We start from the raw sequence: 14,148 nt of genomic DNA, 5'->3' as shown, positions 1-14,148 counted from the left end.
TCCTTTTGCTTGGTAGATCTTCCTTCATCCCTTTATTTTGAGCCTATGTGTGTCTCTGCACGTGAGATGGGTCTCCTGAATATAGCACACTGATGGTTCTTGACTCTTTATCCAATTTGCCAGTCTGTGTCTTTTAACTGGGGCATTTAAATGGCCCATTTACATTTGAGGTTAATATTGTTATGTGTGAATTTAATCCTGTCATTATGATGTTAGCTGGTTATTTTGCCCGTTAGTTGATGTAGTTCTTCCTAGCATCGATGGTCTTTACAATTTGGCATGTTTTTGCAGCGGCTAGTACCAGTTGTTCCTTTCCATGTTTAGTGCTTCCTTCAGGAGCTCTTGTAAGGCAGGCCTGGTGGTGACAAAATCTCTCAGCGTTTGCTTGTCTGTAAAAGATTTTATTTCTCCTTCACTTATGAAGCTTAGTTTGGCTGGATATGAAATTCTGGGTTGAAAATTCTTTCCTTTAGTATGTTGAATATTGGCCCCCACTCTCTTCTGGCTTGTAGAGTTTCTGCTGAGAGATCAGCCAATAGTCTGATGGGCTTCCCTTTGTAGGTAACCCGACCTTTGTCTCTGGCTGCCCTTAACATTTTTTCCTTTATTCCAACCTTGGTGAATCTGACAATTATGTGCCTTGGGGTTGCTCTCCTCGAGGAGTATCTTTGTGGTGTTCTCTGTATTTCCTGAATTTGAATGTTGGGCTGCTTTGCTAGGTGGGGAAGTTCTCCTGGATAATATCCTGCAGAGTGTTTTCCAGCTTGGTTCCATTCTCCCTGTCACTTTCAGGTACACCAGTCAGATGTAGATTTGATGTTTTCACATAATCCCATATTTCTTGGAGGCTTTGTTTGTTTCTTTTTACTTTTTACTCTAAACTTCTCTTCCCGCTTTATTTCATTCATTTGATCTTCAGTCACTGATACCCTTTCGTACCACTTGATCGAATCGGCTATTGAAGCTTGTGCATGCGTCACATAGTTCTTGTGCCATGTTTTTCAGCTCCATCAGGTCATTTAAGGTCTTCTCTACATTGTTTATTCTAGTTAGCCATTCGTCTAATCTTTTTCCAAAGTTTTTAGCTTCCTTGCGATGGGTTCGAACATTCTCCTTTAGCTCGGAGAAGTTTGTTATTACCGACCTTCTGAAGCCTACTTCTGTCAGCTCGTCAAAGTCGTTCTCCATCCAGCTTTGTTCCGTTGCTGGTGAGGAGCTGTGATCTTTTGGAGGAGAAGAGGTGCTCTGGTTTTTAGAATTTTCAGCTTTTCTGCTCTGGTTTCTCCCCATCTTTGTGGTTTTATCTACCTTTGGTCTTCTTTGATGCTGGTGATCTACAGATGGGGTTTTGGTGTGGATGTCCTTTTTGTTGATGTTGATGCTATTCCTTTCTGTTTGTTAGTTTTTCTTCTGAGAGTCAGGTCCCTCAGCTGCAGGTCTGTTGGAGTTTGCTGGAGGTACACTCCAGATCCTGTTTGCCTGGGTATCACCAGCGGAGGCTGCAGAACAACAAATATTGCTGCCTGATCCTTCCTCTGGCAGCTTTGTCCCAGAGGGGCACCAGCCTGTATGAGGTGTCATTCGGCCCCTGCTGGGAGGTGTCTCCCAGCTAGGCTACACGGGGGTCAGGGACCCACTTGAGGAGGCAGTCTGTCCGTTCTCAGAGCTCAAACACCATGCTGGGAGAACCACTGCTCTCTTCAGAGCTGTCAGACGGGGACGTTTAAGTCTGGAGAAGTTTCTGCTGCCTTTTGTTCAGCTATGCCCTGCTGCTAGAGGTGGGCTCTATAGAGGGTGTAGGCATTGCAGAGCTGGGGTGGGCTCCACCCAGTTCGAGCTTCCCTGGCTGCTTTGTTTACCTACTCAAGCCTCAGCAATGGCGGACGCCCCTCCCCCTGTCAGGCTACTGCCTTACAGGTGGATCTCAGACTGCTGTGATCCAGCAGTCTCCTGGTGTGCCGTTTGCTAGGAGTGTTGGAAAAGCACAGTATTTGGGCGAGATTGTCCCGATTTTCCAGGTACAGTCTGTCACGGCTTCCCTTGGCTAGGAAAGGGAAATTCCCCGACCCCTTGCACTTCCCAGGTGAGGCAACGCCCTGCCCTGCTTCAGCTCACCCTCTGTGGGCTGCACCCACTGTCCAACCAGTTCCGGTGAGATGAATCAGCTACCTCAGTTGGAAATGCAGAAATCACCATCTTCTCCGTCAGTCACGCTGGGAGCTGCAGGCTGGAGCTGTTCCTATTCAGCCATCTTGGAATGGAGTCTCTAATGATCGCCATTCTAACGCATGAGATGGTATCTCATTGTGGTTTTATTTGCTTTTTTTTTGAGACGGAGTCTTGCTCTGTTGCCCAGGCTGGAGTGCAGTGGCACAATCTCGGCTTACTGCAACCTCCGCCTCCCAGGTTCAAGCAATTCTCCTGCCTGTGAGCCTCCCAAGTAGCTGAGACTACAAGCGCATGCCACCACGCCCAGCTAATTTTTTGTATTTTTTTTTTTTTAGTAGAAAAGGGGTTTCACCATGTTAGCCAGGATGGTCTCGATCTCCTGATCTCGTGATCTGCCCACCTTGGCCTCCCAAAGTGCTGGGATTACAGGTGTGAGCCACCGTGCCTGGTCGATTTGCATTTCTCTAATAACCAGTAATGATGAGCTTTTTTTCACGTTTGTTGGCGGCATAAATGTCTTCTTTTGAGAAGTGTCTGTTCACATCCTTTGCCCACTTTTTGATGGGGTTGCTTGTTTTTTTTCTTGTAAATTTGTTCAAGTTCTTTGTAGATTCTGGATATCAGCCCTCTGTCAGATGGATAGATTGCAAAAATATTCTCCCATTCTGTAGGTTGCCTGTTCACTCTGATAGTTTCTTTTGCTGTGCAGAAGCTCTTTAGTTTAATTAGATCCCATTTGTGAATTTTGGCTTTTGTTGCCATTGTTTTTGGTGTTTAGTCATGAAGTCTTTGCCCATGCCTGTGTCCTGAAGGTATTGCCTAGGTTTTCTTCTAGAGTTTTTGTGCTTTTATGTCTTACGTTTAAGTCTTTAATCCATCTTCAGTTAATTTTTGTGTAAGTTGTAAGGAAGGGCTCCAGTTTCAGTTTTCTGCATATGGCTAGCCAGTTTTCCCAACACCATTTATTAAATAGGGAGTCCTTTCCCCATTTCTTGTTTTGTCAGGTTTGTCAAAGATCAGATGGTTGTAGATGTGTGGTGTTATTTTTGAGGCCTCTGTTATGTTCCATTGGTCTGTATATCTGTTTTGGTACCAGTACCATGCCGTTTTGGTTACTGTAGCCTTGTAGTATAGTTTGAAGTCAGGTGGCGTGATGTCTCCAGCTTTGTTCATTTTGCCTAGAATTGTCTTGGCTATATGGGCTCTTTTTTGGTTCCATGTGAACTTTAAAGTAGTTTTTTTTTTCTAATTCTGTGAAGAAAGTCAATGGTAGCTTGATGGGAACAGCATTGAATCTATAAATTACTTTGGGCAGTATGGCCATTTTCTCGATATTGAGTCTTCTATCCATGACCATGGAATGTTTTTCCATTTCTTTGTGTTTTCTCTTACTTCTTTGAGCAGTAGTTTGTAGTTCTCCTTGAAGAGGTCATTCACATCTGTTGTAAGTTTTATTCCTAGGTTTTTTATTCTCTTTGTAGCAATTGTGAATGAGAGTTTACTCATGATTTGGCCGTTTGTCTATTATTGGTGTATTATCGGTGAATGCTTGTGATTTTCACACATTGACTTTGTATCCTGAGACTGCTGCAGTTGCTTATCAGATTAAGGAGATTTTAGACTGAGACGATGGGGTTTTCTAAATATACAATCATGTCATCTGCAAAGAGAGACAATTTGACTTCTCTCTTCCTATTTGAATACACTTTATTTCTTTGTCTTGCCTGATTGTCCTGGCCAAAACTTCCAATACTATGTTGAATAGGAGTGGTGAGAGAGGGCATCCAACCCCTTGCGCTTCCCAGGTAAGGCGACGCCCCACCCTGCTTCGGCTCACCCTCCATGGGCTGCACCCACTCTCTAACCAGTCCCAGTGAGATGAGCTGGGTACCTCAGTTGGAAATGTGGAAATCACCCGCCTTCAGTATTGATCTCGCTAGGAGCTGCAGACGAGAGCTGTTCCTATTTGGCCACCTTGCCAGCCACCAGTTCATCTTTTTAGTGCATTTCAAAGTAAATTAAAAATATTTGAATATTTTACTCTATAAACTTCTTAATCAAGCATGTCTGTCCTAATCTTTGTATTATTCCTGTGTCATCTAAGCTTGGCTTTTGAAATAGTTAATTCTTAGCATATCAGAAGACAGATACTTTTGCAGCTCTTTGGTTTGTTTTTTCCTTAAGACAAAGTCTTGAATATACTGCTGGACTGGAAATGGGGAACTACTACCCAAAGTACACAAACATTTACATTTTTAATTGTATTAAATCTTTCTGAATTTTCTTCTCACTGTAATTCAGTGTTTCGCTTTCTGCTTAACATTAAAATAATTTTGGATATGTATATCTTTTAGATACCTTTGTCTGGATATGGAGGAACAAGCAATCTTATTTTGGAAGGCGTTAAAAAATTATCTGACAGTTACATGGTAACAGTGAATGGCTTAAAACCTGGCAAAGAAAGTAAAGTTGTTTTTTCTGTCCGCAACACTGGCTCCCGAGCAGCTTTTGTTAAAGCAGTAGGTTTTAAGGATTCTCAGAAAAAAGTTTTGCTGGATCCTAAAGTATTGAGGATTTTTCCAGATAAATTTGTACTCAAGGAAAGAACACAAGAAGTAAGTATAAAAGTTTCTGTGCTAAAAAATCAACTCATTTTAAAATTAAGTTAATGATTATGTATTTTAAAGCCAAAAGCTAAAATAATACTTGAAAATAATGTAGGAGTAGAAGTACTTATGTGATCTTGGAAATGCCATGCATATGCACTTGTGTCTGTGTCGAATTTTTAGGCTCATAAGATTGTTGAATCAGAATGAAGTTACTTAAAAATATTTAATATTTACTCCTGATTTTTTTTTCTTGGCATCAGGATGTTACTTTAATATATAATCCATCAGACAGAGGAATCAATAATAAAACTGCAACAGAACTATCAACTGTATACTTATTTGGTGGAGATGAAATTTCAAGACAGCAGTATCGCAGGTAGATTACTTAATCTTACACAATGTTGGGAACCATTCAGTAGAAATGATGAAGGCTTCTGTGGCTTGGGATTTGGAATTTTTAGAATATTTCACTATTTATTAGTGAGCTGGTAGATGAAAAATCTTGGTAGAATTTATGTGGGTGATGAGCTACCACAATGTGAGGAAAAAATACCCATAGGAAATTCATCTCCTATATTTCCTTAGAATGTGCCTTCTTTTCTAGATGAACGTATTGTTCCACTCTTCCCTTACTCAGTAGGTGCATCATACTTCATAATAGGACCATTTCCATAATGTACTCTTGATGACATGTCAAGTGACAGTGTCAGTTTTATAAAAAATTTAAGAACTTCTGAATGATTGTATTGTATAAACACAGATGACTAGTTAGTAATATTTCTGGGAATACTGTGAATTATTTGAAAGGATCAAGTTGAATTTTCGAAATGTGTTAAGATGTTTAACTTGTAGATACTTAAAAAGTGTGAACTACTATAAAATCTGATATATGTAATTTAAATATAGGGGGGGCTGCGTGGCTTATTATGCCCAGCACTTTGGGAGGCTGAGGTGGGAGGATTGCTTGAGGCCAGGAGTTCAAGACCAGCCTGGGCAACATAATGAGACCCTGTCTCCCTGTCTCTAGAAAAGAAATAGAAAATTTAGTTGGGTGTGGTGGTGTGCACCTGTAGTCCTTGCTCCTTTGGAGGCTGAGGTGGGAAGATCACAATCCCAGGAGTTCAAGGCTGCAGTGAGCTATGATTGCACTCCAGCCTTGGTGACAGAGCCAGACCTCTCTCATAAATAAATAAATACATACATACATAAATAATTTAAACATAGTTTGATATGCTGAACTGTTGGAAAATTTAGGATGTTGATTTAGGTTTAGGCGTGATTTAAAGATATGAATTCTCTTATTGTAAAGTGTAGCTTCCTAGATTAAAGGACCTAAACATAGGATGAGTGCAGCTCATGGTGTGTCATCTGCTAATAAAAAATCATTAGAAAGGGGGTGTGGAGGAATACGCCTGTTTCCTTCTGACCCTTTGTGCTTGACTGTGTTTTATTCTAATACAGAATTTGGGAAATTGTTTTGTTTTTAGTTTGTTGAGGGTCATTGGAATGTTTTACAAGAGGGAATTTAATGGCGACTTGCTACATGATGTTAGAACAGACCAAATAAAAAGCTTGCCTTTGAACCTGTTTTTGTTTCTTAATTAAGTATTTTGGAAATAGAAACTGACATTTGGAGAAATCACATTATGAGGTATTCTGATGTTTTTTTTTTCTCTCAATTGGGATATAGAAATCAGCATATTGTTTTCAAACTCTTTGCCATAAAATTAATAGTAGTGAGATTTTTTTTGTGGACCTCTGAGTATTACAGAGAAATTTACATTTCAGTTTTCTCACCTCAGATTCTCTGGAAGGAGCCAGATAAACATAGTTATATGGTAATTTAGGTATTCCCCTTCAAATGTTTCCATTTTTAGCATGCTCTTTTGTGTTCTGAGACACATTTCTAGCTATGACCAAATTATCACAAATGATGAAAATGTAGGACCTGAAAAGAATCTAATTTTACTCTTCTTTTAGGGAATTCTTGTTTGATGTTAAATATTTAACTGAAATTGATAATTTTACTACCATGTGTAATTTTTGAGGGAACTTCCAAAACAGGTTTTTCTTTTAGGTGTAAGGTCTGTGTACTAATATATCAGTATTAGTGGGATTTGCCAAATGCATTGGTGAAAATCTAATTAAAGTTATTTTATATATAACGTCACTTTTAAATAAAAAAAAAAAAATCTTTCCTGGCAGGGCCCTGTTACATAAACCAGAGATGTTAAAACAGATACTTCCAGAACATAGTGTGCTTCAAAACATTAATTTTGTTGAAGCATTTCAAGATGAGCTATTAGTAACTGAAGGTAAGAATTTTGGCATGTCTTGATGTATTAAATCTTTTGGGTCATTTTTAGTATTATCTAGGTCCAATGATGTGATATAAGAAGGAAGTGTTAGTTTAGATACAGTGTCAGGCGGAGTTTGAGCCACAGCCCTGCTGTATGAGTTTGAACAAATTACATCATTGAATGTCAGTTTCCTTATCTTGTAAATGGAAAGAAGAGCGACATGTAGCTCATCTAGCTTTTCATCCATACAGAGTTGTTATAAAGATTTGACAAAAGAGCTTTGCTGCTGTATAAATGTTACATGTTACTTTCTGCACTTATTCTCTAGGCAACCTTGTAAACAGGAAGAGGAAAATGGTCATTATTAAATCAAATTAATTGCTACTTAGATTTGATTGCAAACTTGCACTCATTTTGAGGTTACTGTGCTATCGTGCCTATTGTAAGATTTATGGAAGATGTAGTGGTGGCAAAAAAACTTCAAAATAGATAGTAATAAGGTGACACTAACCTAGATGGTTAGCCCTGTTTACACTAAACATTTCAAATATTTAACAATATTTATTATTCATACAAAATATAAATATATTGAGACATACAGACTGTGTAAAAATGTATATACAGATTTTCACCATAGTGCTGTTTATAATAGGAAGAAGCTAGAAGTAACCTTAATGCCCAAGAATAGGGAGTTATTTAATTATGCGGTAGAATATTTGAAGCCATTAGAACAATAATATGAATCTGTACTGAATGACATGGAAAGCTCTTCATTTATCACAAAACCTTTTTGAAGTTTGCATAGTAAGATCTCATTTTGCTAAAAATTATTACATATATATTTACATAAGTAAAATTACAGGCATATACACACCAAAATAATAAGTGGCTAGTTTTGGTGGTAAATTTCAGGTGGTAGCTTTTCCCTGTTTTTATTTTCTAGTTTTTTAGTGATGGAATATATTTTGCTTCTGAAATATGAAGTGATGAAAGGATATTTATGCCTTGGTAGGGGTGATGTTGAATAGTCTGTGAACTTTTCAATAAGTGGGGGTCTAGATCATCTGCTCAAAGGGAAGGCAAGGATGAGTTGGTTAAAAATGACAGAAAGACTTGAAATGGAGTTGTCAGGAGTGTGCTAAGGGACCAGAGCAAAGGAAAAAAACCTTGGACTTGGAGTTGAAACTGAAGACCCATCTGTCCCATTGCAGTCCCCCCTCTTCCTCATAGGAAGGATCCAAATACGAGATAAGCTGAACTGTGCTATGGAGATGGAACACTAACACTTAGTGACATGGTACAACTGTGGTGAAGACTGTAGGGAACCAGAGTTTGCAGTGGTTCAGAAGCTGGCATAGCCCCACCATATAGCAGCAGTCCTCTCGTTGAATGATGGATGCATCCTGAGAGGACAAGATGCCAGTAGGTCTATGGACACTGGATGCAGTCCTTGTCCATGAGGGGCTTACAGACTCAGGGGAAGACAGATGACTCAGGTGTGATGTGAAAAGTGCTGTTATAGAGAGAGCTGTGTTTACAAATCTGGGAGGGCACCTCACTTAGAATGAGATGATTCTTGAGGTATACTTGAAGAAAGAGGAGGAGTTGGCAAGGTGAAGATGAGACCAGAATGAGGAATAATGCTCCAGGTAGAGCTGCATGCCCAAAAATTAAGTACACATATTGTATTAAGAGTTGTGTTGACATAGCCAACCAAGAGCCCAAGTAGCCTGTCAAGATCGCCCATCTAAGATGGGGTTGAGCTGGGACTCAGGCCAGGTCTTTGGGACACCAGAATTTCACCTCAAGGAATACTGTATTCCTTGTGATTATAAGTTTATTGCCCAGAGGAACGGAGGAAACAGTTTCACTTTTTCGTGTTGGTTGGTACCATAGATCACCTGTGAGTATACTGCAGTTGAAGCTTTTATGTGATGAATTTCAGTAACATTTGCTTGAGCATGTTACTATTCCAAGGATTTGTAACAATCTTGCTTTTACAAAATGTGTAATTTGTGGCATATATTTTTGTAGTTGATTTAAACTTTTTCAGTCAGGAGTCTTGCTTAAGTTATAAATTTAAATTTATAGTTACTGTGTTCTTTTAAAATTTCCATGTCAAAATATATGACTCAAAGACTATCTAACATTTCTTGTATATACAAATTTGGGTGGCCTAATCTAGAGATGTTAATCTTGAGCACTATTTCATTAATCTATAAATATTTAATTAAATTAATAGTGCTAATTTCTAGATTTACTTTAAATTGAATGTCTATGAGACTGCCACTTAAAAATCATGGACCCTTAACTTCTGTGCTTCAGATTTTTCATCTTTGCAGTAGAGGTAATAGTACCTGTCTCAAAGAATTGTTTTGAAAATTAACTAAATTAATATATATAAAGGGATTAGAACAATGTCCACATTAAGCTTCATATAAATGTTTGTTGCCGAATATATCTACAAAAACATTCTTATTTTAATGCTCACAACCCCTGATACAGATCTTTACTCTATATTATAGTTGGGGAAACTAAGTTCAGAGAGGTTAAGTAACTTGCCAAAAGTCACAAAGTAAATGAGTGGCAAAGGTAGTTCAAATTGAGGTTCCAAGTCTAAGCTGTCAGCCACTGGTGCTGAATTGACTGTAATTTTGTGCCAGGTGGTATACTACTAATCCAAATGTCACCTCCCCCAACCCAGGAAACTAATATTCTATAGCTATAAATATACAGATGTATCTGTTACTTTGTGGTATGCTTGTGTGAACGTTCATGTATTTCACACATTATTTTCTATTTCAGTATATGATCTTCCCCAACGACCTAATGATGTTCAGCTCTTTTATGGAAGCATGTGTAAAATTATACTTTCAGTAATTGGAGAATTCAGAGATTGCATTTCTAGCAGAGAATTCCTTCAGCCTTCTTCCAGAGCTAGCTTGGACTCTACAAGGTAAAATAAATGAACAGAAATCTTTCACTAGATTTCAGGATGATTCGATTCATAGCAAAGCTGATCTTTTTTCCTGTACTTTACTATTATTATTATTTTGTCTCAAAATTTTTATTTCACCTTTATTTTAAAATTTAAGTTGAAATAATTTCAAACTTTCAGGAAAGTTTAGAAATAGTGCAGAGAACTCCCATATACTCTGCACTCAGACTCACTGTTGTTAACAGTTTACCACCTTTACCTTATCATCCTCTATTTGTATGGAAGGTTTTTCTGGACCATGTAAGAGTAAGTTTCAGGCATGATAACCAAATAGCCCTAAATTTCCTAAGAACACTCTTACGGCCAGGCGTGGTGGCTCACGCCTGTAATCCCAGCACTTTGGGAGGCCAAGGCAGGCAGATCACGAGGTCAGGAGATCGAGATCATCCTGGCTAACACAGTGAAACCCTGTCTCTACTAAAAATACAAAAAAAAAAGCCAGGCGTGGTGGTGGGCACCTGTAGTCCCAGCTACTGGGGAGGCTGAGGTAGGAGAATGGTGTGAACCCAGGAGGCAGAGCTTGCAGTGAGCCAAGATGGGGACATTGCATTCCAGCCTGGGCAATAGCAAGACTCTGTCTCAAAAACAAAACAAAAAAAACACTCTCCTACATAGCCATGGAAAACTCATCCAAATTAGGACATTTAATAGCAATACACTACAATCATTTAGTCCACAGGTTCCATCCACATGTTATTGTTTGTTCCAATAATGTCCTTTATATTATAGTTAAATGACAAAACAACAACAAAAATAACCTTCCTCTTTGCCGCTTCCTCTCTGGTCCAGAGTGTAATCTAACATCACATGATGCATTTGGTTATCCTGTCTGCTTACTCTCTTTCAGAATAGAGTTCCTTAGCCTTATCTTATCTTTCCTGACTGAGATAATACAGAAGGTTTGATTATTGTATCAGATCCACAGAATCAAAGACTTCATCCAGAATTAAGCTTACTAGTAATTTTTAGGTGAAGCCTGGAGAAGTCTGGGACTGGTGGTGGCGCTTCCTAGGTCCTTTTGGCAGCATTAATACTTGAGCTCTTGTTCAGATTTGACACAAGGTCTCTAAATTGTGCATGTGCTACATGGCTTACCCGAAATGAAGAGCTATATTGAGCATGAAAGTTCCGTTTTGCACTTTGGTAATTACATAACTTATGTGGTAATTTTTCAAATAACTGCATCCCATAAAATCAGAAGCTTCAGGTTTCTTTACCACAGATAATTCTAGACTGAGCAGATACACCTTGCAAAAAGCATTCCATAGATAAGGACATTAGTGTGTGTGCTAGGAGATCTGTCATTAGCAAGATCACCGGGAGATTTCACCAAATCACCTTTCTTTTTTCTTGAGCATTCCCTGGTAAAAAGGAGAAAATAGATTGCAGGCCAATTGCTAACCCTTTCTTACCAATGACCTTGATGTTTTTATGGAGTCCAGGCCAGTTACTTTGTAAAATATCCCGCAATTTCAGTGTGCAAATTCAGTTTTCACACTTTTGGCAGGAATGATCCTGTTTGTTTTCTTGGTGCATTTTCTCAGGCAGTGTACAATGCTGATTTGTCCTATCACTAACACTATTTTCATCACTTAGTTAAAAATGGTGCCTGCCAGATTTCTCCACTGTAAAACTAAGAATATCTTAGAGGGAGTTCTTTAAAGATCATGATTATCTTGTTCCTCATCAAACTGTGAGCATCCATTGATGCTTGTTGCCTGAATTATTTTCGTCATGGTTACCAAAGGGTGATTTCTAATTCCATCTTTCTACATTTATTAATTGGCTCTTTACTATGAGGAAGAGATTTGCTTTTGGCCCTTTTATGTAATTATTCACTGATACTGGAGTGGACTCTGGGTGCAGTGTTGATCCTTCACTGTCGTTATTTGGTCCTGCATTGCATTCTGGCTTCTGATCCTTTTGATAGGTCCTCCGTCTCTCTTTGCGCACTTTCTTACTCATTGGCACAGCAGGATGTTTAGGCTCATCGTATACTTTCCCTGCCCCACCCTAGGATAACCATTTCTCTCAGAAGCTGAGAGTAGAGAATGGTGTTAGAAACCAGGGTGCAGGCAGTAGGTGTGCTCATGCTGTTGAGGTATCCTTGCTTCTAGGCCCTCCCTGTGGGCAAACCCAGGAAACGTGGACTAATATACAAATCCACACACTTCTGTATTTACTTCTGTTTATAAATATGTTAAATGAGCTTACTGTGAAGCCTCCAATTCTAATCTAACACCACAGTGCCTTTCCACATTTATACCCTTTTCTCCAGTACTCGAACCCTAGCCCCATTATCTTCAATATATTTACATTTTTACTTAATCCCCCTATTTTTTAACTAATCTTCCCATTGCATGGCTGTCTCCCTGAGCCCAGTGCTGCTGACGCAGACTGGCTGAGTGTTCCCTGCAAATCCCAGTGCCACCACCCACCCCTGTCACCCCTATACTTTATGTATTTTTTTAAAAGACAGGGTTTTGTTGTGTAGCCCGGGTTGGACTCCTGGCCTCAAGTAATTCTCCTGCCCTGGCCTTCCTGGTAGCTGGGACTACAGACACCTGCCACCACTCCCAGCTAATTTTTCTTTTTTCTTTTTGTAGAGGTGGTGTCTTGCTATGTTGCCCAGGCTGTTCTCAAACTCCTAGCCTTAAGCAGTCCTCCCACCTTGGCCTCCCAAAGTGCTGGGTTTATAGGCATGAGCCACCACACCCAGCCTATACACATTGTAAACTATACACAATATGAATAATTTTTATTCACTAAAAAATACCTGATATGCACTTTTGACTTTGTCTTAATGTTTTTAGATTTATGAAGAATATAAAAGTATGTGATACAATCTGGCCTTTTATCATTTTTAACTTCTCTGTCTCTTTCTTCTTGTCTAACTTTTTCATTTTGAAATAATTTTTTAGCGACTTGGGAGCTTCTGGGAAACATGGTGGCAACGTCTCTTTGGATGTTTTACCGGTCAAAGGTCCTCAGGGTTCTCCTCTTCTCTCACAGGCGGCTCGCCCGCCTCCGGATCAGCTGGCCTCCGAAGAGCCATGGACTGTCCTACCTGAGCACTTGATTCTGGTAGCTCCTTCTCCTTGTGAGTATGTCAACTGTGACACCTCAGAGGTCTGTTCTGGTGTCCGGGCCTGCACTCCCTTTGTGCCCATGGCCTATCCAAGACACACATGGGCTCCTGCACATGGAGCTGTGACTTGCCAGGCCCTGCTTCCACTGTTGGAGACCCCACTCAGACTTGCCTAGAGCAGAGTCCTTGTCCCAGGGCCACACTCCTCAACGAGGCTCCCAGTTCCCCAATGGCAGAGCCACACCCCTGCCCGCAGAGATACAGCATTGGTTCAGAGTAGAGTGAATCTGCTACGTGGGTGTGTGCTCAAGTTAAGACCAAGCAGTGACGATTTCCAGGATTCCTTTTTCCTCTTTGTTTACTACCAAGGATTGGAAATTTCTGTAATTGAGCAGTTGAGAAAGCAGTAGCATACTTGTGTATCTATTTAGGGTTCTGGTTTATTAGTTGTTAACATTTGTCTTTTTCACTGTTGTTAAATGTAAGTAACATTTTATGTATCTGACAAAATAGATGACATGGCGAAAACTGGACGTTTCCAGATTGTGAATAACTCTCTGAAGTTACTGAGATTTGAGCTGTGCTGGCCAGCGCATTGCCTCACAGTCACGCCGCAACATGGAAATGTCGCGCCAGAGTAAGTCTGACTTCTGTGTTCCTCTGCGTGTTACTTAGATGCCGTCTTGGTGACTTTCTAAAGATCAAATAATATGTCATTGTAGTTTATCCAGTTAAATTTTGCACCGTGCTGACTCTGCACAAAGCACGTGCATGGTTCTGCAGGTCAGCTGTGAGCTCAAGTGGTAGGCGGTCTAGTGGAGCAGAGATCTGCACACAGCTGGTTATGCTGTCACCCAGGAGGGTAAAGGGACACACACATTTGAGGTGGAACAGAGTCCCTGGTATGGAAGACTTCAGAGCGTTTCCTTCTTAGGACTCTGCCCATGAAATCACAAAGCAAGGAATGCAACTGGACATGGGATG

General features: G+C 39.9%; 1 protein-coding gene across 11 annotated transcripts in view; it reads left to right on the top strand.

The window, feature by feature from the left end:
- The window catches only part of CEP192 (centrosomal protein 192), a 130,149-nt gene that overhangs the window by 90,984 nt on the left and 25,017 nt on the right, over positions 1 to 14,148 (top strand). For all 11 annotated transcript variants that reach the window (XR_008495390.2, XM_063653346.1, XM_054460249.2 and 8 more), the window contains 6 exons: positions 4,524 to 4,784; positions 5,039 to 5,154; positions 6,984 to 7,093; positions 9,884 to 10,034; positions 12,998 to 13,176; positions 13,678 to 13,801. Coding sequence is in view for 10 of the 11 variants with exons in the window: in XM_063653346.1 (XP_063509416.1) it covers positions 4,524 to 4,784; positions 5,039 to 5,154; positions 6,984 to 7,093; positions 9,884 to 10,034; positions 12,998 to 13,176; positions 13,678 to 13,801 (941 nt within the window). In the remaining variant the exon portion in view is untranslated. The remainder of the gene's footprint in view (positions 1 to 4,523; positions 4,785 to 5,038; positions 5,155 to 6,983; positions 7,094 to 9,883; positions 10,035 to 12,997; positions 13,177 to 13,677; positions 13,802 to 14,148) is intronic.

Source organism: Pongo pygmaeus, chromosome 17 (assembly GCF_028885625.2).
Source record: "Pongo pygmaeus isolate AG05252 chromosome 17, NHGRI_mPonPyg2-v2.0_pri, whole genome shotgun sequence".
Classification (NCBI taxonomy): Eukaryota; Metazoa; Chordata; class Mammalia; order Primates; family Hominidae; genus Pongo; species Pongo pygmaeus.
This window is presented reverse-complemented; position numbering and strand designations above follow the sequence as displayed.